We start from the raw sequence: 20,967 nt of genomic DNA on the forward strand, positions 1-20,967 counted from the left end.
GGTCGAGAAGAGCACGGAAATGCCCTTGGTGTGGTTCTGTGGAACTCCCTGCCGCAGGAGGCAGGGGTGGCCCCAATCTAGTGTTGGGATGCGTCCCGGGAGACGGGGGCATTTGGCAGGCCCCCAGGTGGCTCCAGCCATCGGCCGGCAGCCGGGCAAACTCTGGTTCTCGGAACAGCATCAAAACTGTGGTACACAGCCTCAGAAGCCTTCAGAAACGTGAGCATGCTATCATCAGCAGAGTGAATAACTCTTCACAACGGAAGAGGCGGACAGAGGCAGATGTAAGCATATTTACAGGCATTTATTCCGCATCAGGAACAAAGGAAAAACATGTCTGCTTCCCTTCGTGTCTAAGCAAAACAGCAGTATAGCAAAAGCAATATACGACGGAAGTTCCCAGCAGACTGTGCTGGAAGTAAACAGACATGTAACATACAACAATCCGCACATCTGTTCTAAAGGTGGAATGGAACTATATAACACTTAGATGGCTTTAAAAGAGGAGGAGAGGGCTGTGAGGGTGACTAGCCAAGAGGACTACTCTCTGCCTCCACAGTTGGAGGCAACAATCTGTGAATCCCAGTTGCTGGAAACCTCAGGAGGGGAGAGTTGCTCTTGTGTTCGAATCCTGCTTGCTAGTTTCCCATTGGGGCATCTGTTTGGTGACTGTGAGAACAGGATTCTGGCCTACATGGGCCAATGGCCTGATCCAGTAGGGAAGGCTGAGCCGGGAGACGAATCCCAGGAGGCTTCTCTAATCATCACTTGATGTAGAGCGAAATAAAGAGGAGATGATGAAAAGGAGAGTGGTCAATTATTCAGATGCAAAAATAAAAGGATTAAGGCTGCACTGAAGGATCTGCGGCATGTGAGAGGCCACTGTCTCGCTGAGCAATGAACCAGGGAGTCTCAGGTTCGGATTCTGCCGTGTCAAGGAGTTTGCAAACTTCGGTGTTCAGTGCACCCTCTGCCGTGGTCCACTGGGTCAGAGCAATGGCCCATCGAGTCCAGCCTCGTGTTCTCACAGTGGCCAAACAGATGCCTCTGTTGGGAAACCCGGAAGCAGGATTCAAACACAAGACCCGTGGTTTCCAGCAGCTGGCATTCATAAACATTTCTGCCTCCAGCCATTGTGGCTAGTGGCCATCGACAGCCCTCTCCTCCCCCATGAATTTGACCAATCCCTTTTTAAAGCCACCTGGGTTTGGCCGTCACTGCCTCCTGCAGCGGTGAGTTCCACAGTTTACGTGCCGCGCGAAGAAGTAAATTCTTGGCGGTTGCTTCTTTTCCCCCAACTGCTCCTAGGCATTGCTTGGTTTATAAAAAGAGGTACTGTAGCGGGGGGACCGCCATGCTTAGCCGTAAATTATTGAAAATTCATTCCTGCTGGGAGCTCGTGCGTGCCTAGGGTGCTGGTGGGCAAACTGTATTTATTTGTTGAAAGGGGAAAAGATGCCCAGTTTATGTCCAGAGACACTCTGTTAACTTAGCAAAGACTGTGTGCAGAGTTTGGGGCTGAGCCCTGACTTAAATGTGCCGATTTATGACATAGATGCCTCCGGAGGGTTTGCTCTGCGAGCTGTTTTTGCTGTGCTCCTGATCCCTGCTTGAGATGCAAGTCAGAAGATTCATGGATGGATTTCTGAGCATGGTGTTTGCATCCCTTTCTGTGGATAAAAGGAACAAATTTGATGATTTACTGACTCCTTTCCACTATGTCCTACTACATTTATTGCTCGTATTTTGCTTCAAAACCCTTAGACTCTTCAGGACCCTTCAGGCATGTCCAAAGTCCATTTGGGGGCCTAATCCGGCCCCAGTGGCAGTTTATTTCCTGTGGTAAAATCCTTAAAAAAGGTCAACAACTTCGATCCTTCACAGCCCTTCACTTCATCCAGTCATCATCATCATCAAACCTTTTATTGGCATCACATACAAACATCCAAAACAAATCAATACAGGATTACCACTTCCCCAGTGGCACAAAACATTTGCTAAAATAAAGGAGTATTCATCAAATATAGTAAAAGCTATGGTTTTCCTAGTAGTGATGTATGGAAGTGAGAGCTGGACCATCAAGAAGGCTGATCGCCGAAGAATCGATGCTTTTGGATTCTGGTGCTGGAGGAGACTCTTGAGAGTCCCATGGACTGCAAGAAGATCAAACCTCTCCATTCTGAAGGAAATCAGCCCTGAGTGCTCACTGGAAGGACAGATCCTGAAGCTGAGGCTCCAAGACTTTGGCCACCTCATGAGAAGAGAAGACTCCGTGGAAAAGACCCTGATGTTGGGGAAGATGGAGGGCACAAGGAGAAGGGGACGACAGAGGACGAGATGGTGGGACAGTGTTCACAAAGCTACCAGCATGAGTTTGACCAAACTGCGGGAGGCAGTGGAAGACAGGAGTGCCTGGCATGCTCTGGTGTGCTCATGGGGTCACAAAGAGTTGGACACGACTCAACGACTCAACAACGACAACATTCATCAAATCTTATCATTATGGCCATGGGGGCTGATGGGAGTTGTAGTCCAAAACAGCTGGAGGCACCAGCTTGGCGCCAAGGACTCCCCAGGCAGCCTCACTTGCGTCCTCAGCTCTCCTCCTCCAACTCCCAACAGGCTCTTCATTCCTCCTCTCCTTCCCTCCCGCCTCACCGACTCCCCGGGATGGCTTTTCATTCTCTGACACCCGTCAGCGGTGACATAACTATTTTCTCCCTCCTGCAGGTGACAACAAAGAGACCCTTGCAATCCCGGCACATCCTGGGAGTTAATTGCTTCCTCCCTTTCTCACAAAAGGCCCGTTTTGTCACTTCTTTTGAAATGATGTGGGTCCTTGACTTTTCCCAGGGTGCTTTTTCTTACTGCTTGTCCTGTTGTTGTCGTTTCCCCCTCCCATCTCCTGATTTCTTGCTGCAAGACTTTCCTTATTGGCAAGTTTGCCCCAAATTTCACTGTTGGCGCCAAGACCTTCAGTGCTCTTGTCTCTCTGGAGTCCTGAAAGAGGAGGTGAGGGTTGTGTGGTGAGCCTTTGGGCAGCGAGACAGAAAAGAGGAGATCCATTTGCTTAGCCACTGGCTGCATGTTGTTTACAGCTGTCCATGGAGGCGCAAGTCAATTCTGTGTCCAGGGCAGCTGTTTACCAGCTCCATTTGGTACGCAGGCTAAGACCCTCCCTGTCCGCAGACTGTCTCGCCAGAGTGGTGCATGCTCTGGTTATCTCCCGCTTGGACTACTGCAACGCGCTCTACGTGGGGCTACCTTTGAAGGTGACTCGGAAACTGCAATTAATCCAGAATGCGGCAGCCAGACTGGTGACTGGGGGCGGCCGCCAACACCACACCGCCGAGACCATATAACACCGGTCTTGAAAGACCTACACTGGCTCCCAGTACGTTTCTCAGCACAATTCAAAGTGTTGGCTCTGACCTTTAAAGCCCTAAAGAGCCTCGGTCCAGTATGTTAAAAACAATACAGTGTCAGCCTGGTATGCCCCACGGAGAGCCTCAAGGTCCATAAATAGCAACACCCTAGTGGTCCCAGGCCCTAAGGAAGTTAGATTGGCTTTAACCAGAGCCAGGGCCTTTTCAGCACTGGCCCCAACTTGGTGGAACGCTCTGTCTCATGAGACCAGGGCCCTGCAGGATCTGATTTCTTTCCGCAGGGCCTGTAAGACAGAGTTGTTCCGCCTGGCCTTTGGATTGGAGCCAATTTGATTCCCTCCCCCCCCCCTTTTCTTTTTTCTTTTCCTTCTCCTGCAATGAGGCTTCATTTTAATATTTTAATGTTCCATTATTTTAATGTTGTATTTTATTTTTGTTTTTAAGTTGTAATCACTCATCTTGTTTTTATTATTGCTTGTAAGCCGCTCTGAGCCTGGCCTTGGCTGGGGAGGGCGGGGTATAAATAAAAAATTATTATTATTATATTATTAAAAACTTCCCTAAACAGGGCCGCCTTCAGTTGTCTTTTAAAAGTAAAATAGTTGTTTATTTCCTTGACATCTGCTGGGAGGGCGTTCCACAGGGCAGGCGCCACCACCGAGAAGGCCCTCTGCCTGGTTCCCCGTAACCTCACTTTTTGCAGTGAGGGAACCACCAGAAGGCCCTTGGTGCTGGACCTCAGTGTCCAGGTTAGATAATGGGGGTGGAGACGCTCCTTCAGGTATACTGGACCGAGGCCGTTTAGGGCTTTCAAGGTCAGCACCAACACTTTGAATTGTGCTCGGAAACGTACTGGGAGCCAATGAAGATCTTTCAGGACCGGTGTTATATGGTCTCGGCGGCCGCTCCCAGTCACCAGTCTAGCTGCCACATTCTGGATTAATTGCAGTTTCCGAGTCACCTTCAAAGGTAGCCCCACGTAGAGCGCATTGCAGTAGTCCATTAAGAACTTTCTGAGAGCAAGAGCTGTTTGACAGCAGAACGGACGACCTCAGAAGGTGATGAATCACTTTCCTTGAAGGCTTTTAAACGGAGCTTGGGTGGTCACCTGCCAGAGATTCTTTAGCTGTGATTGTTAGACTAGATGACCCTCGCGGGTCCCTTCCACCTCTGCAATTCTTTGATCCTGTAATGGTTTGGCTCGGCATTTGGGAGCTTCTTATATATTCCTGTCCCCTCTCGGCACCCCATTTCTTCCTCCCACGAGCAGAAGTTGGCAGATTAGCAGGGCTGTGCCGAACCTCCTTGTCTCTCGCTGAGCTTTTCATCCTACTGTAGTCCCCACGCCCCAGGTGGGGTCTTGCATCCTGCGTTGTGGGGAAGGGGTTGCGACCGCGCCTGCCCTCTGTTTTGATCTTCGGCTCTCTGAAGCTCCACAGTTGGAAGAGATCAGAGCGCCTGTGATGAACTGGAGGCTAATGGCGGAGGTCTTTTCTTTATTTTTGGGCTTTGCTTTGCCGTCTCACCGCGGCTGAAGCAATTTGACATCAAAGAGACAAAACCAGGAACGGTTTGTAACTGAGGCTGATGGTGCTGCTGCTGTTTCAGGGATCCTTCCCAGCTTATCCCCAGAGCTTCCATTTCATGCTGGCAAATCCGTCAGGCTTCTTGGGGTGCAGGAAGGGAATAATGAAGATTTCTGAAAGCACTGACGCATAAGAAACCTTTCCCGCCCCGCGTTCTCAGCCCTGCCGGGGTTGCTGTTGACAGCAGATTGCTGTTCCTCCGCTTTCCCAAGGCTCCCTGCCGAGAAAGCATGGTCCATACCACTTGCTCAAACATGTCGGGCTGTTTTCCTTCTCCCGGGCAAGCTGCCAAGCGGTGTCTGGAAAGCCAATTGACAAGTCTCTTTCCAGCAAAGATCTTGGAGATCAGCTGCCCTGGCTGGGAGTTTGGGGGAAGGAAAGGATGTGGCCGAGCGGTTCGTTGGGCCAGGCTTTGCCAGGCACCGAGTCTTTATTATGGCAGGGCCTTGGCCTCTGGAACTCCCTGACAGCGGAGAACTGCTTGGCATCACCCCTGCTTTCCTTTAGATGTCATCTAAACAACTGTACTGTACTTCTGTAATGTGATTTATTCATTATTTTACCAACCAGTTTTTATCTATCTGCAATTATGTTTAACTGAAGCCCACCCCCCTACCCCCCCCCCCCCGCTGTTTACTGCCCTGTTATATTTTGGTGAATATTCCAAACAAACAGGCTCATAAACGAATAAAGGGGCTGAAGGGGCCGGTCTCCCCCAAACAGCTCGGGCTGAACACCCTCAGTAATCACATAATGTTTAATCGAAACAGAAAAGAAAAACAGAGGGGAGGGTTTGCTCTGCAGAATAACCTGTACTGAGGTTCCTGTGTTTAGCGGGGGAGGGGGGCGCGGGCGAGGAGCACGCTGCAACATTTTATTGCAGCCCCACCTTCTTTTCGTGTCTACACTGCAGCAGCTGCCCCTGCGCCCAAGAAAGATGGATTTTTGGCCCTGTGGTGGTGTCGGCAACAATTTTGTCAAAGCTTCAGCAGCCGCTCAGCCTCAGCTAAAACCACCAGCCCTTGATTTCTCAATATCCTTAATTGTTGCTGATTTTAATTATTTAAGGAGTATATAAGACTATAGTGTAAAAATGATATCATCCTAGCAGAACTGAATGATACTTGCGTATAATAAATAAATGGAATAAACATCTTAGAGGAATATATGGAAAAAGATATAAAACAAAGTGCATAAACCCCTTTGAGGATTCACTGTAAACCTTGTGTGCTAACTAACTCCCTGTTTGGGCTAAAAGGTAAAGGGACCCCTGACCATTAGGTCCAGTCGTGGCTGACTCTGGGGTTGCGGCGCTCATTTTGCTTTATTGGCCGAGGGAGCGGTGTACAGCTTCCGGGTCATGTGGCCAGCATGACTAAGCCGCTTCTGGCGAACCAGAGCAGCACACGGAAACACCGTTTACCTTCCCACCAGAGTGCTACCTATTTATCTACTTGCACTTTGACGAGCTTTCGAACTGCTAGGTGGGCAGGAGCAGGGACCGAGCAACGGGAGCTCACCCCATCGCGGGGATTCGAACTGCCAACCTTCTGATCGGCAAGTCCTAGGCTCTTTGGTTTAACCCACAGCGCCACCCGCGTCCCCCCCCTCCGTTTGGGCGACTGGCCCCAATTGGGAGTTCTAGTTTGAAACTTCTGGAGGGGGCCTGGCTGGCAAAGGCTGATTTAAAAGGTCAAGGATTAGCAGCCATCAGAGCTTCCGGGCTTTGAGTCCTGTTGAGGAGGCTGACATTTTTATCTACCCACCTCCCAGGAGAAGAACCAGCAGCTTCCCTCCGGCCAGGCTCTCAGGCCTTCATTTTGCCTTCTTGCAGGTTCCTGTCACTGCGAGGTGTTTTTTGTACTTTCCCACTCCTGCCTCCATCCATCCCTGTCCAAACCTCTTTAGCATGTTTGCTTTCGGAAGCACAATACCTGTCAAAGCTCAGCACAGAAGGTGACATGCAGCGATGGGGAGGTGGGGGAATCATCCATCGGGGAAAGCAGGGTCTGGCAGCATCTCTTGGGAAGCGGTAGATTTCCACGTGCCGTAGAACAAATGTGCAGCATTCGTGGCCAAGGGATGGGAAGACCTGGAGGCTCCAAAAACAACAGATTGGCAAATTCAATTACGGGAATTTGCGGAGATGGCTCAATTGACTAGCAAACTCAGAGGAAACTCAAAGCAAAAATTTGCGGGGAAATGGGATGGTTATAGAAGATGCATTCAAAAATACAATAATAGGTTTGACCCCGTGCTAGCGTTTGAGTGACAAAGGAAGTAAAAGGAGGTAGATAACAATTAAGGATTTATTATGTTTTCTGAATGTATTGGAAAGTTTATATAGAAAGGTTTATTGTTTTGTGTACATTCAGTTGTAAGATAAAACATATGCGAAGGGACTTGACAGGAAGTCAAAGTTGAAGAAAAGATTTTGTAAGATAAAAGGGCAAAAAATATTTATTTTCATCATCATCATTATTATTATCTTCTCTGTGTGTGTTTTGTATGGAATGGAAATAAGACGGTAAATAACAAATAACAAACAAAATATTGATGTATGTAATTTTTATTTCTCAATTATATTTTGTGGTAGTATGGTTGTAATGGTTTTTGTAACATAAAATTCGATAAAAATTATTATTTTATTTTTTAAAAAAAGAACAAATGTGCACCATTACTAGATTGAGGGAAGTAATATTCTGCCTTGGTCAAACCCCAACTGGATTCCTGTGTCCACTTCTGGGCACCACAGTTAAAGAAGGATATTGACAAGCTGGAATGTGTGCAGAGGAGGGTGACCAAGATTATGAAGCGTCTGGAAACCAAGCCTGATGAGGAATGGTTGAAGGAGCTGGGTAGGTTTAGCCTGGAAAAGAGGAGACCGAGAGGAGATAGGATAGCCATCTTCCAATATCTCAAGGGCTGTCCCACGGAAGAGGGAGCAAGCTAGTTTTTTCCTGTTCTTGAGGGTAGGACATGAACCCATGGCTTCACGTTACAAGGCAGGAGATTCCGGCGAAACATCAGGAGGAACTTTCTGACAGTAAGAGCTGTTTGGCAGTGGAATGGAGGACCTTGGAAGACGATGGAGTCTTCTTCCTTGGAGGTTTTTAAGCAGACGTTGGATGGTCTGGACTCAATGACCATTAGGAATCACTTCCAACTCTACATTTCTAATATGCAATGATTTCAACAGGGTCCTGCTTTTTTAAAACACGAAATTGTAAATACAGCTGCAGTCCTGTTCAGCTCCTTGGCGTTCCTGCTTGTGATCCACACACAGTTGAGCTCTTTTAGGGCCCCTTTTCCACTTCAAGGGGAGCGTTTTTTAAGGACCTGCTTGCTGGTCTGGTGGAAATGAAACAAGACTCATGACTAACAACGACTTATTAATTATATCCCACCCATCTGGCTGGATTTCCCCAGCCACTCTGGGCAGCTTACGACACATAAAAACCACTGGAAAAACATCAACCATTAAAAGCTTCCCTAAACAGGGCTGCCTTCAGATGTCTTCTAGAGCAGCGCCCGGAAACGCCATTTACCTTCCCGCTGAAGTGGTGCCTATTTATCTACTTGTACTTTGACGTGCTTTCAAACTGCTAGGTGGGCAGGAGCAGGGATCGAGCAACAGGAGCTCACCCCGTTGCGGGGATTCAAACCGCCGACCTTCTGATCGCCAAGCCCAAGAAGCTCAGTGGTTTAGACCACAGCGCCACCCGCTATATAAAAAAACATTTCTGCCTCAACCTTGCACAACCTTGGAGGCTAATAGGCACTGGTGGGCTTATACTCTACAAATGTTTCCAAGCTGTCTCCCCCCTCTTTAAAGTCAACCAAGTTGGTAGCTTGTCGCTACACCTTGTGGTAGAATAACAGAATCATAGATTCATAGGGAATTCTAGAGTTTTAACTGCATTCATAATGCAATTTACCGTATTTTTTGCCCTATAGGACGCACTTTTTCCCCTCCAAAAATGAAGGGGAAATGTTTGTGCGTCCTATGGGATGAATGCAGGCTTTCGCTGAAGCCTGGAGAGCGAGAGGGGTCCGTGCGCACCGACCCCTCTCGCTCTCCAGGCTTCAGGAAGCTATCTGCAAGTCTTGCGAGCCCGGCGGGATGTCCCGCGGGCTCGCAAGGCTTGTGGGCAGCAGCCTGCAGCCCAAAAGCTCGGGGGACAGCAGGGAGGCGCAGCGCCGCCACCCCGTTATTCCCCGACCTGATCTGGAGGCTGGCGGGGGGGGGGGGAGAAGCAAGCTTGCTTCTCCCCCCTGCCAGCCCCACAAGCTCGCGGGATAGCGGGGAGGTGGAGCGCCGCCACCCCGCTATTCCCAGACCTGGTCTAGCCCCACAAGCTCGGGGGATAGCGGGGAGGCGCAGCGCCGCCACCCCGCTATTCCCCGACCTGATCTGGAGGCTGCGGGGGGGGGGGGAGAAGCAAGCTTGCTTCTCCCCCCGCCAGCCCCACAAACTCGAGGGACAGCGGGGCAAGCTGTCCCTGAAGGCAGAAGAGGGAGACGGAGTGCTCCGTCTCCCTCTTCTAGCTTGGGGATGGCTGCGCAAACCTGGGGGGGGGGGGAATAATTTTTTCCCCTTGATTTCCCCCCCCAAAAACTAGGTGCGTCCTATGGGCCGGTGCGTCCTATAGTGCGAAAAATACGGTACTCCTTTTCTCTGCTGTGTATCTCTGAAATTTCAGATTTGTTAGATGACCCTCGTCAGGTCCTAACATTGCGAGGGAAAGAGTCCCCCCCCCATTCATGGTTTTAAATACCTCCATCACGTGCCCCCCCTTTTCTTGTGCTGTACGATGCGTAGAAGCTGCAAGAATCTAATATCCGGCTCAGCGATAAAATCTGCGCGGGCTTCTGACACGGTGTCCCCCCAAATAATTTCAGGTCTGCTCCTGCGGAGGCAGATGTTATTATGCGGGGAGCCTGCCCACAGGTTGCGAAGATGTGCTCGAAAACATGGAAAAGTTTATTAATAATCCCCCCCCCCCAAAGCCTGCTCAGCTCCCGTGGATAAGGCTGAGTGAGTAGTGATCTGATTTAAAAGCCATAAAAAGCTAATAAAATGTCTGAATGGATGCAAAGCATAAAACCCTGTCCGTCGCTACAATCCACCGGGGTTTATAGTACCCACTGCTGGCTTTTAAAAATGATTAATAAAAATATTTTTATATCATGCAGCCAATTTGCTGCTCTTCCCCCCCCCCCCAACAACACGATCCAGTTTAGCATTTTTACCTGCAGGAATATGCCCTCAGACACTAGCTGTTACCTCTTGGCTGGTTGGGTGGCCGAAGGATAGAGAAAGGAGTGTGAATTCGTGGAGAAACTAGGCTATGTAAAAAAATTCATTAGTTGTTCCACCCAGTTTTGCCTCTGTCCCTGAGCGTCCCTGGCCCATGGCCCTCAGAAGGTATCCTGGAAGGAAATGTGGCCCTCGAGCTGAAACACACAGGTTCCCCACCTGACAGGAGCAAGCCAGCAATAGATCACACTGTGCGGAGTTAACTCTTCATTAGCAAGAACGCAACCTGCACAGACTTGTTGGAGTGCCAGGCCTAATGAGCAGCTCATCCCAGTAGGTCTTGCTCAGGGGCCAGCAAACTTTTGCAGCAGGGGGCCGGTCCACTGTCCCTCAGACCTTGTGGGGGGCCAGACTATATTTTGGGGAAAAATAATGAACGAATTCCTATGCCCCACAAATAACCCAGAGATGCATTTTAAATAAAAGGACACATTTTTCTCATTTAAAAACACGCTGATTCCCGGACAATCCGCGGGCTGGATTTAGGTGGTTTTTTTTGAAAGATATTTATTAAAGTTTCACAAATTATATAATCAAACAATACAAAACAAACACAAAAAACAAGTATAATTTCAAGTCCTTATTTTCTTAAAACTTACTTCACCGACCTCCTCATACCTCCCCTTTGTGCATTCCAATTTCAAATATTTAGTTCAGCAAATCCTCACCCTTAATTTTATCTAATTGTTAGCCTTTCTTTTCTTTTAACTTAATCTTTACAGCTGTAATCCACTTACTTTCTAAAGCCACATCATTTTAACACTCATTAATTTTACAGTGTTTCTTAAGATATTTCTTAAATTTCTTCCAATCTTCTTCCGCCGTCTCTTTTCCCTGGTCACGGATTCTGCCCCGCGGGCTGGATTTAGAAGGCGATTGGGCCAGATCTGGTGCCCGGGCCTTAGTTTGCCTACCCATGGTCTTGCTGCATGGATCAGAAAGTACCATACTTTTCCGTGTATAAGACGAGGTTTATTTACTCTAAAATAATGTTAAAAAACAGGGCGTCCTATACACAGATAGTGCGATGGGGGACGAGTGTTTGGTTGCAGCCGCGAGCAGGAGCTTGTCAGCGGCGATTTTGTGGGTGATTGGTGGCTGTGTCAAGTGCCCCTTTGGATTTGCTGGTGCTGCTGCGGTAATTGGGTGGGTGATTGGTTGCTGTGGCAAAGGTGGCTGTGGATTGGCTGCCACTTTGGCAATCGGGCGTGCGGTTGTCGTCTGCTGTTGGTGAGCGGGCGTGCGCATGTTGGCGAGCAAGTGATTTGTCAGCGTTTGTTATTATTATTATTTCTGGTGGTTCCCTCACTGCGAGAAGCCAAGTTACAGGGAACCAGGCAGAGGGCCTTCTCGGTAGTGGCACCCGCCCTGTGGAACGCCCTCCCACCAGTTGTCAAAGAGAACAACAACTACCAGAGTTTTAGAAGACATCTGAAGGCAGCCCTGTTTAGGGAAGCTTTTAATGTTTGATGTATCATAGTATTTTAATATTCTTTTGGAAGCCGCCCAGAGTGGCGGGGGAAACCCAGCCAGATGGGCGGGGTATAAATAATAAATTATTATTATTATTATTATTATTATTATTATTATTATTATTATTATTATTATCCTCCCCCCAAACAGCTCAACAACTCTGCCCAATCCTCCTCCCATTTTCTTAAATTTGAGTCCCCCCAAAATAAGGTAAAGGTAAAGGTACCCCTGCCCGTACGGGCCAGTTGTGTCCGACTCTAGGGTTGTGCGCCCATCTCACTTAAGAGGCCAGCGCTGTCCGGAGACACTTCCGGGTCACGTGGCCAGCGTGACAAAGCTGCATCTGGCGAGCCAGCGCAGCACACAGAAACGCCGTTTACCTTCGCGCCAGTAAGCGGTCCCTATTTATCTACTTGCACCCGGGGATGCTTTCGAACTGCTAGGTTGGCAGGCGCTGGGGACCGAGCAACGGGAGCGCACCCCGCCGCGGGGATTCGAACCGCCGACCTTTCGATCGGCAAGTCCTAGGCACTGAGGCTTTTACCCACAGCGCCCCCCGCGCCCCGCCCCCCAAAATAGGGGCCGTTTTATACACAGGGGCGCATTATACATGGAAAACTACTGTAAAAGTCCCTTCCTCCACAAAGCCGTCTTAAGTCCCCTCGTCTCCAGGATTCTTCCCAAGCAATCAGAGACTGAGCCTGCATGATGTCAACCTCTCCTCTGCCCTTTTCATGGCTCTTCTGGTTCTGGGAGACGAGGGGAGAGGGGAGACACCCATGATTCTGTATCAGCCTGACTCATAGAATCCTAAAGTTGGAAGGGACCCCACAGGTCATCTAGTCCAACCCCCTGCAGTGCAGGAATCTCAGCTAAAGCATCCTCAAGAAAGAAGGACATTTTCGCTGGCCAGGTTTAATTCAAATCCATCAAACCTCCTTTGGGGAAGCTTCTCAGGCAGGGTGGAAGAACTTGCCCTTGTGAAGACCACCTGGTGGAAACCCTTACACATATGGTTCTCAGTTGTAAACTATATGCTGATCTCTGTCAGCAATTTCTAGATCAACTCTATATCCCCAAATGGAAACTAGAGTCGGAGGTCATACATTTTCTATTACTGGGGAATGATCAGGAGCTCACCAAGTTAGTGGCTAAATATCTCTATTTGGTTTTTTGTCATCGAAATACACTGCAGACGTCTGATCTCCCTGGAGACCAAGAGATGTGACGATAGACTGCTCTGCCTCCTTTCTTGTAGCAAATGTTTTGTGCCACTGGGGAAGTGGTAATTCTGTATTGATTTGTTTTGGATGTATGTATGTAATGCCAATAAAAGGTTTGATGATGATGATGAACTAAAGCATCCAAAACTCATCTCCTCCTATCTCTTTTTGGAAATAATGTTTATTTGGTTTTACAGATATAAAATTATAACAATACAAAATGCATATCCATATTTCGAGATTTCCCCCAAATCTCTAGACTTCCCACCTTCCCCTCCTATTATAAACCTTTTCAACGGCATATTATTTCTTTATCCAAATTATACGTCTCTCCATTTTGTTGTCCATAATATCTTCTACGTAACAAGTGTTATTACAATCCTGCTAATGTTTCCATCTGCTTACAGTGCTCTCTCAAGTAAATTATGAATTTCCCCCATTCTTTGTTGAATTTTTCGTCTTCTTGGTTCTTGAGCTTTCCAGTCAGTTTTTGCCATTTCGGCATAAACCAACAGCTTAGTTTCCCACTCCTCTCCGGTAGGGACTTTATCTCCTTTCCATCTCTAGGCTAGTAGCATCAGTGCGGCTGTCGTTGCGTACATAAAGAGTCCCTTCTGCTCCTTTGGGATTTTGGTACCTCTCATCTCTTCCTCTTGACCTCCTTCCTCCGACTCTCCTGCTTCATCTTCTGCCTCTGATTCTGCACTTCTCTCTGCCACCGACTCTCCCAGCTCACCAAGTCCTGTTACTTCTTTAACTTCCAACACCTCCTCTCCCCAGTCTTCTCCCTCTGACCACTCATGGTCGTCCCACCCCAGCTGGTTCCTGCCACCGTTCCTCTGTGTTCAGCCAGGCCATGACATCACTCCTGCTTTTGCTGGCGCAATTGCTGGCCATGGAAGCCACACATGTGTCTTCACTCCATGGAGGCACAGGGACCCAGGATTTGCATGCGCGCAGGAGAGAGAAAGGAAAGGGGCTAAGTGATTTCCTTTGCAGCGCCCTTGCGAGTTGTAAATCTAAAGCTCGGAAGCCTCATTAAAATTAAGCTTCTGTCAGAGCTAATTTTTTATTGCCACTTCTTTTTTCTCTCCTTTTAAAAATATCCATCCCATTAGGACAACTCGTTTCTCTCTCTTTGTTCTGGGAGCATCCCCTAATCTCCCTCATTAACGCAAACACCTCCATTGGCGGATCTTTATCTTAGCCGGTGCAGTTTCTTGCTTTGTACTTTTTAATGCATTAATGTGTTTTGAAGCTCTGTAAAACCGCTTCACTAATTATTTGATTGGGGCTAACGAAGCGATTTCGCTGGCGGTCACGTGAGAAATGAGACCGATTCACACGGGGTTTTTGTCTGTGTGTTTTTTAACCACAGGTAAGCCTTGAAGCCCAATTCACTCACCCACACACTGGGAACAGCTTGCTTTGCTCAACCCGGTTATGCACCTAGACCTTTGCAGGAGCTTCGTGTCAAATCAAATTCCTTATGTATTGGTGTTCATTTATAATGTAACTGCTTTCAATTTCGTTTTATACTGAGCTTTTTAAATGTATGGAGTGTGTTGTGATTTTAACCTGCTCTGAATTTGCTTTCTGCGATGAAGAGTAGCCTTATAATGTTTTAAATAGATCAATAAATCAACAAATCTATTGCTTGCCTGGAAGGATAGAGAAGAGTTGAGTGTACCGCCTAGTCTATTGTAACACTTCTTCTTCTTCTTCTTCTTCTTCTTCTTCTTCTTCTTCTTCTTCTTCGGCGGTCATTCGTAGCCAAGTAAGATTGTCTTCCATGAACATGGTTTTAAAAGTGAGTCTGTAAGTGACTGTGGAGGCCAATTCTGGATCCACATATCTTTCCACAGTGGGAACATAGGTTTCCGGGCAGGAGTTGATCCTGGTGAGGGTTTGCCAAGCGTGCCTTCCTCTTAGCACGTTTCTCCCTTGTGTCCTGAGTTCGAGTGTCTTCAAAGCCGATAGACACCTTTGGTAAAGGCTGTTCTCCAACTGGAGTGCTCGCAGGCCTGTGTTTCCCAGTTGTCAGTGTTTATACTACATTTTTTAAAGATTTGCCTTGAGAGAGTCTTTAAATCTTTGCTGACCACCAGCATTATGCTTTCCATTTTTAAATTTGGAATAGAGAAGTTGGGTTGGATGACGATGATCAGGTATCCGTACAACATGACCAATCCAACAAGTTGAAGAATCATTGCTTCGACACTGGTAATATTAGCTTCTTCCAGTACACTGGCATTAGTTCTCCTGTCTTCCCAAGTTATATGTTCTCGGAGACACCCTTGATGGAATCTTTCGAGGAGTTGGAGATGGCAATTATAAGTGGTCCACGTTTCGCAAGCACATTCATTGCTTTATATTCATTGCTTCACCTAATTTTGCATCTGTCCCCAGGCACTGCTGGCTTGCAACCCCAAGATGGTCTGGTTCTTGGTCCAGAAAAGGTTTCCCATCCCCAGTTTGCTAGATGGGGCTTCTATTGCCAAGACCACATAACACTGGTCTTGAAAGACCTACATTGGCTCCCAGTACGTTTCAGAGCACAATTCAAAGTGTTGGTGCTGACCTTTAAAGTCCTAAACGGCCTCGGTCCAGTAAACCTGAAGGAGCGTCTCCACCTCCATCACTCTGCCCGGACACTGAGGTCCAGCGCCGAGGGCCTTCTGGTGGTTCCCTCCCTGCGAGAAGCCAAGTTACAGGGAACCAGGCAGAGGGCCTTCTCAGTGGTGGCGCCCGCCCTGTGGAACGCCCTCCCAGCAGAAGTCAAAGAGAACAACAACTACCAGACTTTTAGAAGACATCTGAAGGCAGCCCTGTTTAGGGAAGCTTTTAGTGTTTGATGTATTACGGTATTTTAATATTTTGTTGGAAGCCACCCAGAGTGGCTGGGGAAGCTCAGCCAGATGGGTGGGCTATAAGTCATAAATTATTATTATTATTATTATTATTATTATTATTATTATTATTATTATTATTATTATTTCTACTACACAATCCTCACTGGAAAGCTTCCAAGCGGAGTTTTTTTTGGCAGGGGTTATGTCTGTGCTGGGCCCCACCCACTTTGTTCCTCATAGCCTTGTTTCTCCGTGTCTCCTCTTGCAGTTCCTCGCCTCCCGGAGTTTTCGAGAAGGAATACGAGATCTATCGGGATTACGGCTCCGACGGGCAGCGGATGCAGTACAGGTGAGTTGCCCTGATGCTAAAGAGAGTTTAGAAATTAGAGTTTAATTAGAGTTTAAAAATTATAATTTGGATGATTATTTGGTCTTTTTTATTTTAGTTTTTCATTTTAATTGGATTATGATTTGATATGTTAAAACGGACCTCCGGAACGAATTAAGTTCGTAACCAGAGGTACCGCTTTACCGTGCTAGATGGACCAACAGTCTGTATAAGGGGGCTTTCTGTGTTGCTAAGTGGTAACCGGAGAGCAGAACGCATGGTGCGCAAACCTGTGGAACAAACCCTGTGTGCTGTGGTCTCCGCAGCAAAGTGCCCAAACCCTTGTTACCCGTCCCTGCTCACTTGGGAGGCGTTGGGGTAAAAACGCATCAAGAATAAATCAGGCACATCCCAGCTGCTTCCTGCAGCGCCGAGAAAAGCATCACCCACCACAGACCTGGAAGCAAGGTGTCATGCACAAGGCAATGATTATTCCAAGCCTGCTCCAGGGGTTATGAAGGCTGCATTTCAAACAGGAGGCTGCCAGCATCTCCTGAGCACTTGCAGTCTTGCTGCGCGAATTGCGCCCAGCTGTTTGCACAGGGGGAGGCGGCTGGATTTAGCTAGCAGTCAATATTTGCTTTCATTTCTCATTAATAGCAATCCTCGGTCTTTAAAGCGAAGCACCCAGGTAGGTAGGGAACAGCTGTTGCATCCGTATTTTCTGGGCTCAGCTTTGCACTGGCTCAGTGTTGCCTGCCTTGCTTGCCGCCAGGGCTTCTCAGTGGGTACCTATCTCAGCCCGGCTTGGAGATGCCCCGAGATCGAATCTGGGATCTTCTGCGTGAAAAGGAGGTGATCTACCACTGGCCTACGACACCCCCCCCCCGATGTTCTTGCTTGCCCCATCCAGGGCAAGCCAGACCGTAAGGAAGTGGCAATACCTAGAGGGGTGTGTGAGAACAGGAAGCTGGCCCTTCTTTCGTTCTTACCTTGTGACAAGGTGTGCGTCTGAACTCAAATGTGGGTCCGAATATGCTCGGGTGTATTCATGCACATGATACAAAGAGATTTAGGACCTTTTGCTAGAGTTGCAGCACTCGTCTGTTACGCAGATCTGTTTCCTCTTAACCATATGCCCACGAGATGTTCTCACACCAGAGGAATAAAGAAAAACGGGTTTCTTACTTGAAATGAAAAAGAGAATGGAACATATGGAGAGAAATGACTGTGCAACTTTTATAAGGCATCTGAAGGCAGCCCTGTATAGGGAAGTTTTTAATGTTTGATGTTTTATCATGTTTTTATATTTGTCGGAAATCAACCGGAGTGGCTGGGGCAACCCAGTCAGATGGGTGGGGTACAAATAAATAAATTATTACTATTATTTAGCATACAGGTGCTGCTTTCGGTCAGCAAAGTTACAAATGCTGTTTATCTGTCCTGAAGTCAGTGGCACTTCAGTCAGAGAGGAAGAGGACTGTACCTTCTGTTTGAGAATTATGCTCTCCCCATCAGTAACCTGTGCCGGCAAGGCTGTAGCGCCTTTCCCAACAATTCCTTGGTCTGGGCTCCAGTGAAATGTAAAACTGGTCCTTGGGACGGTTGAGAAGCAAAGAGGGCTCCCGCTGCAGCTTTTGCTAGCCAACTATGGAAAATGCGGAGTAAGGACGTGGGTGGCACTGTGGGTTAAACCACAGAGCCTAGGACTTGCTGATCAGAAGGTCGGCGGTTCAAATCCCCGCAAGGGGCTGAGTTCCTGTTGCTCGGTCCCTGCTCCTGCCAACCTAGCAGTTTGAAAGCACGTCGAAGTGCAAGTAGATAAATAGGTACCCGGCGGCGGGAAGGTAAACGGCGTTTCCGTGTTCTGCTCTGGTTCGCCAGAAGCGGCTTAGTCATGCTGGCCACATGACCTGGAAGCTGTACGCCGGCTCCCTCGGCCAATAAAGCGAGATGAGCACTGCAACCCCAGAATGGGCCACAACTGGACCTAGTGGTCAGGGGTCCCTTTACCTTTACCTTTAAACGCTATTTTGGACCACAGTGTTGTATTAGAAAGAGGAGGGAGTCTTTTGGATGCTGTGGTCTTCGTATGAAGGACTTACATACAAATTTAATAATAAATAAATGTCACAATACTTTCATTTCTTCTGTTTCTTTGTTTATTCCCTGTAAGTTCCTGTTAGTTATTTGCAGTTGAAAGGAGAGAAATGGCTATAAACTGGTTATCTTGCTTGTTTCCTGAATTACCTTTGGTATATTCATTGTGTATGTGGAGCTCGTTCTTCTTACAAAAGGGGATAATAAAATCTTGCTGATTACTGTGCTGATCTTTATATATAGTATTAAGGCATCAGGAGTTTACCAATGCTTTCCAGGCCGTGCCTGGAGGTAAGAACGAGCACTGGGATTTAAAGAATTCATGATGTGTGTGAGGGTCCTCATATCGCATTCTGCCACCTTATATTCATGGCATGATCTGCAGAGGTAATCCATGTGAAAAGCTCAGACTGACAAACATGGGTGCTTTGGTTGAGATTCCTGCATCTCAGGGGGTTGGACTGTTGTTGTTGTTGTTTAGTCGTTTAGTCGTGTCCGACTCTTCTTGACCCCATGGACCAGAGCAAGCCAGGCACTCCTGTCTTCCACCGCCTCCCGCAGTTTGGTCACTCTCATGTTCATAGCTTCGAGAACACTGTCCAACCATCTCGTCCTCTGTCGTCCCCTTCTCCTTGTGCCCTCCATCTTTCCCAACATCAGGGTCTTTACCAGGGAGTCTTCTCTCCTCCTGAGGTGGCCAAAGTCTTGGAGCTTCAGCTTCAGGATCTGTCCTTCCAGTGAGCACTCAGGGCGGATTTCCTTCAGAATGGAGAGGTTTGATATTCTTGCAGTCCATGGGACTCTCAAGTGTCTCCTCCAGCATCAGAGTTCAAAAGCATCCATTCTTCGGCGATCAGCCTTCTTTATGGTCCAGCTCCCACTTCCATACATCACTACTGGGAAAACCAGAGCTTTAACTATACGGACCTTTGTTGGCAAGGTGATGTCTCTACTGGGGTTGGACTGGATGACTCCTAAGTTCCCTCCCAATTCTGCAATTCCACAATAAGAGTCTAGTGCTAAAAGTTGACCGAGATGCTTCTGCACTTGGCATAATACGCAACCAGAGGTAAACATCTCCTTCCCGGAGATGGTTGTTGGAGCCCTGTAATTTGGTTTTCGGGCACGCAGGTCCCGCCAGACAAATTCATTTACATTGGCCGCCTGGCTTGTCAAACTTAATCTCCACTTTGGACAGAAGGATGGGAGAGGAAAGATCTTTTCTGAGCAAGGAGCTTTGCCTTCTTGAAAGGGCCTGGAAACCTTTGCTCAGCTCCCGAAAACCTCGGTGCCTTTCTGCCACTAATGGCTTTTTCCAAGCACCAGCCATTGCAAATGGTGCCAGTTTCTAGGAGAGTTGAAATTCATCTAAGGGAAGCTTCAGTGCTTGAGGATGCATTCAGTGCTTTTAGCCCCCACCTCTTAAGTCTTCCCTAGTTGAAGAGTTATTTAGATGTTCAATAAAACAAGAAGAACATAGACAGCTGCCTCGAGCCAGACCAGACTTCTGGTCCATCTGGTGCAGGAATGTCTCTGATGAAGTCAGAACGCATCTTGCAAAGACTCAGCTTGTCCTCGGACCACAACGGGAAGGGAAAAAAGAAAAGAAACACACAGAGAGAGAAAGACGACAAACAAAGGAGTAATGAACTGGTGTTAAAAAAAATAGAGTTGTAGAGTTGGAAGGGGCCCCCAAAGGTCATCCAATCGAACCCCCTGCAACACAGGAATTGAAGCCAAAGAATGCCTGAGGGATGGCCACCAAATCTGTTCAAAAACCTTCAGTGAAGGAGAGTCTACCAGCTTCCAAGGCAGTCCATTCCACTGTCAAGGGGCTCTTCCCCTCAGAAAGTTATTCCTAAGGTTTAGTTTCAATCTCCTTTCTTGTATTTTGAATCTGCTGGTTTGGGTTCTACCCTCCAGAGCAGCAGAAAGGTTGGTGGTTCGAATCCCCGCGATGGGGTGAGCGCCCGTTGCTTGTTCCCTGCTCCTGCCAACCTAGCAGTTCAAAAGCATGAAGTGCAAGTAGATAAATAGGTACCGCTCCGGCGGGAAGGTAAACAGCATTTCCGTGCGCTGCTCTGGTTTGCCAGAAGCGGCTTAGTCATGCTGGCCACATGGCCTGGAAGCTGTCTGCGGACAAACGCCGGCTCTCTCGACCAATAGAACGAGATGAGCGCCGCAACCCCAGAGTCATCCGCGACTGAACCTATTGGTCAGGGGTACCTTTACCTTTACCTTTACATCAGAAAAATAACCAGGAGTCATCATAGGGAATTCGCTTTAAAACTTCCTCTTAGTGTCTTGAGGCATTGGAAAAAGGCACAGTAAATGTTAGGGGTTGTTAGAAGATAAAATGGCAAATGTCATTATGTCGTTATATAAACTTTTGCTGCAGTGACCTTTTGAATTCTGCGCAGGGTCCTTTGCCAATCTTGGAGGGGATATTGTAGAACTGGAGAAAGCCCCGCAAAGGGTAGCTGCAGCGGCTGAGGACAGATTTGGAATTGTTTCCCTACGAGCAGTGATGCGTGTGTGTTGGAAGGGGGGGGGGAATGATTAAAGAGGGGAGATTAGTATTATTAGAGGGTTATGAATCATGACCAACGGAGGGGATGTGAATAAAGAGCAATTCTACACGCGGCTTCCAAACACGACAGCTCGGAGTCATCCGGCGAAATTGATTTTCTGGCGTTCAC

The 20,967-nt window shown here is 47.8% G+C and overlaps 1 protein-coding gene across 3 annotated transcripts in view; it reads left to right on the top strand.

Moving 5' to 3' along the window:
- ARHGAP39 (Rho GTPase activating protein 39) overlaps window positions 1-20,967 on the top strand; it is a 199,107-nt gene that overhangs the window by 102,007 nt on the left and 76,133 nt on the right. For all 3 annotated transcript variants that reach the window (XM_083516611.1, XM_083516610.1, XM_083516612.1), the window contains exon 3: window positions 16,109-16,189. In XM_083516611.1, coding sequence (XP_083372737.1) covers window positions 16,109-16,189 — 81 coding nt within the window. The remainder of the gene's footprint in view (window positions 1-16,108; window positions 16,190-20,967) is intronic.

Source organism: Podarcis liolepis (assembly GCF_965112155.1).
Source record: "Podarcis liolepis genome assembly, chromosome: 8".
In the NCBI taxonomy this organism is placed as follows: domain Eukaryota; kingdom Metazoa; phylum Chordata; class Lepidosauria; order Squamata; family Lacertidae; genus Podarcis; species Podarcis liolepis.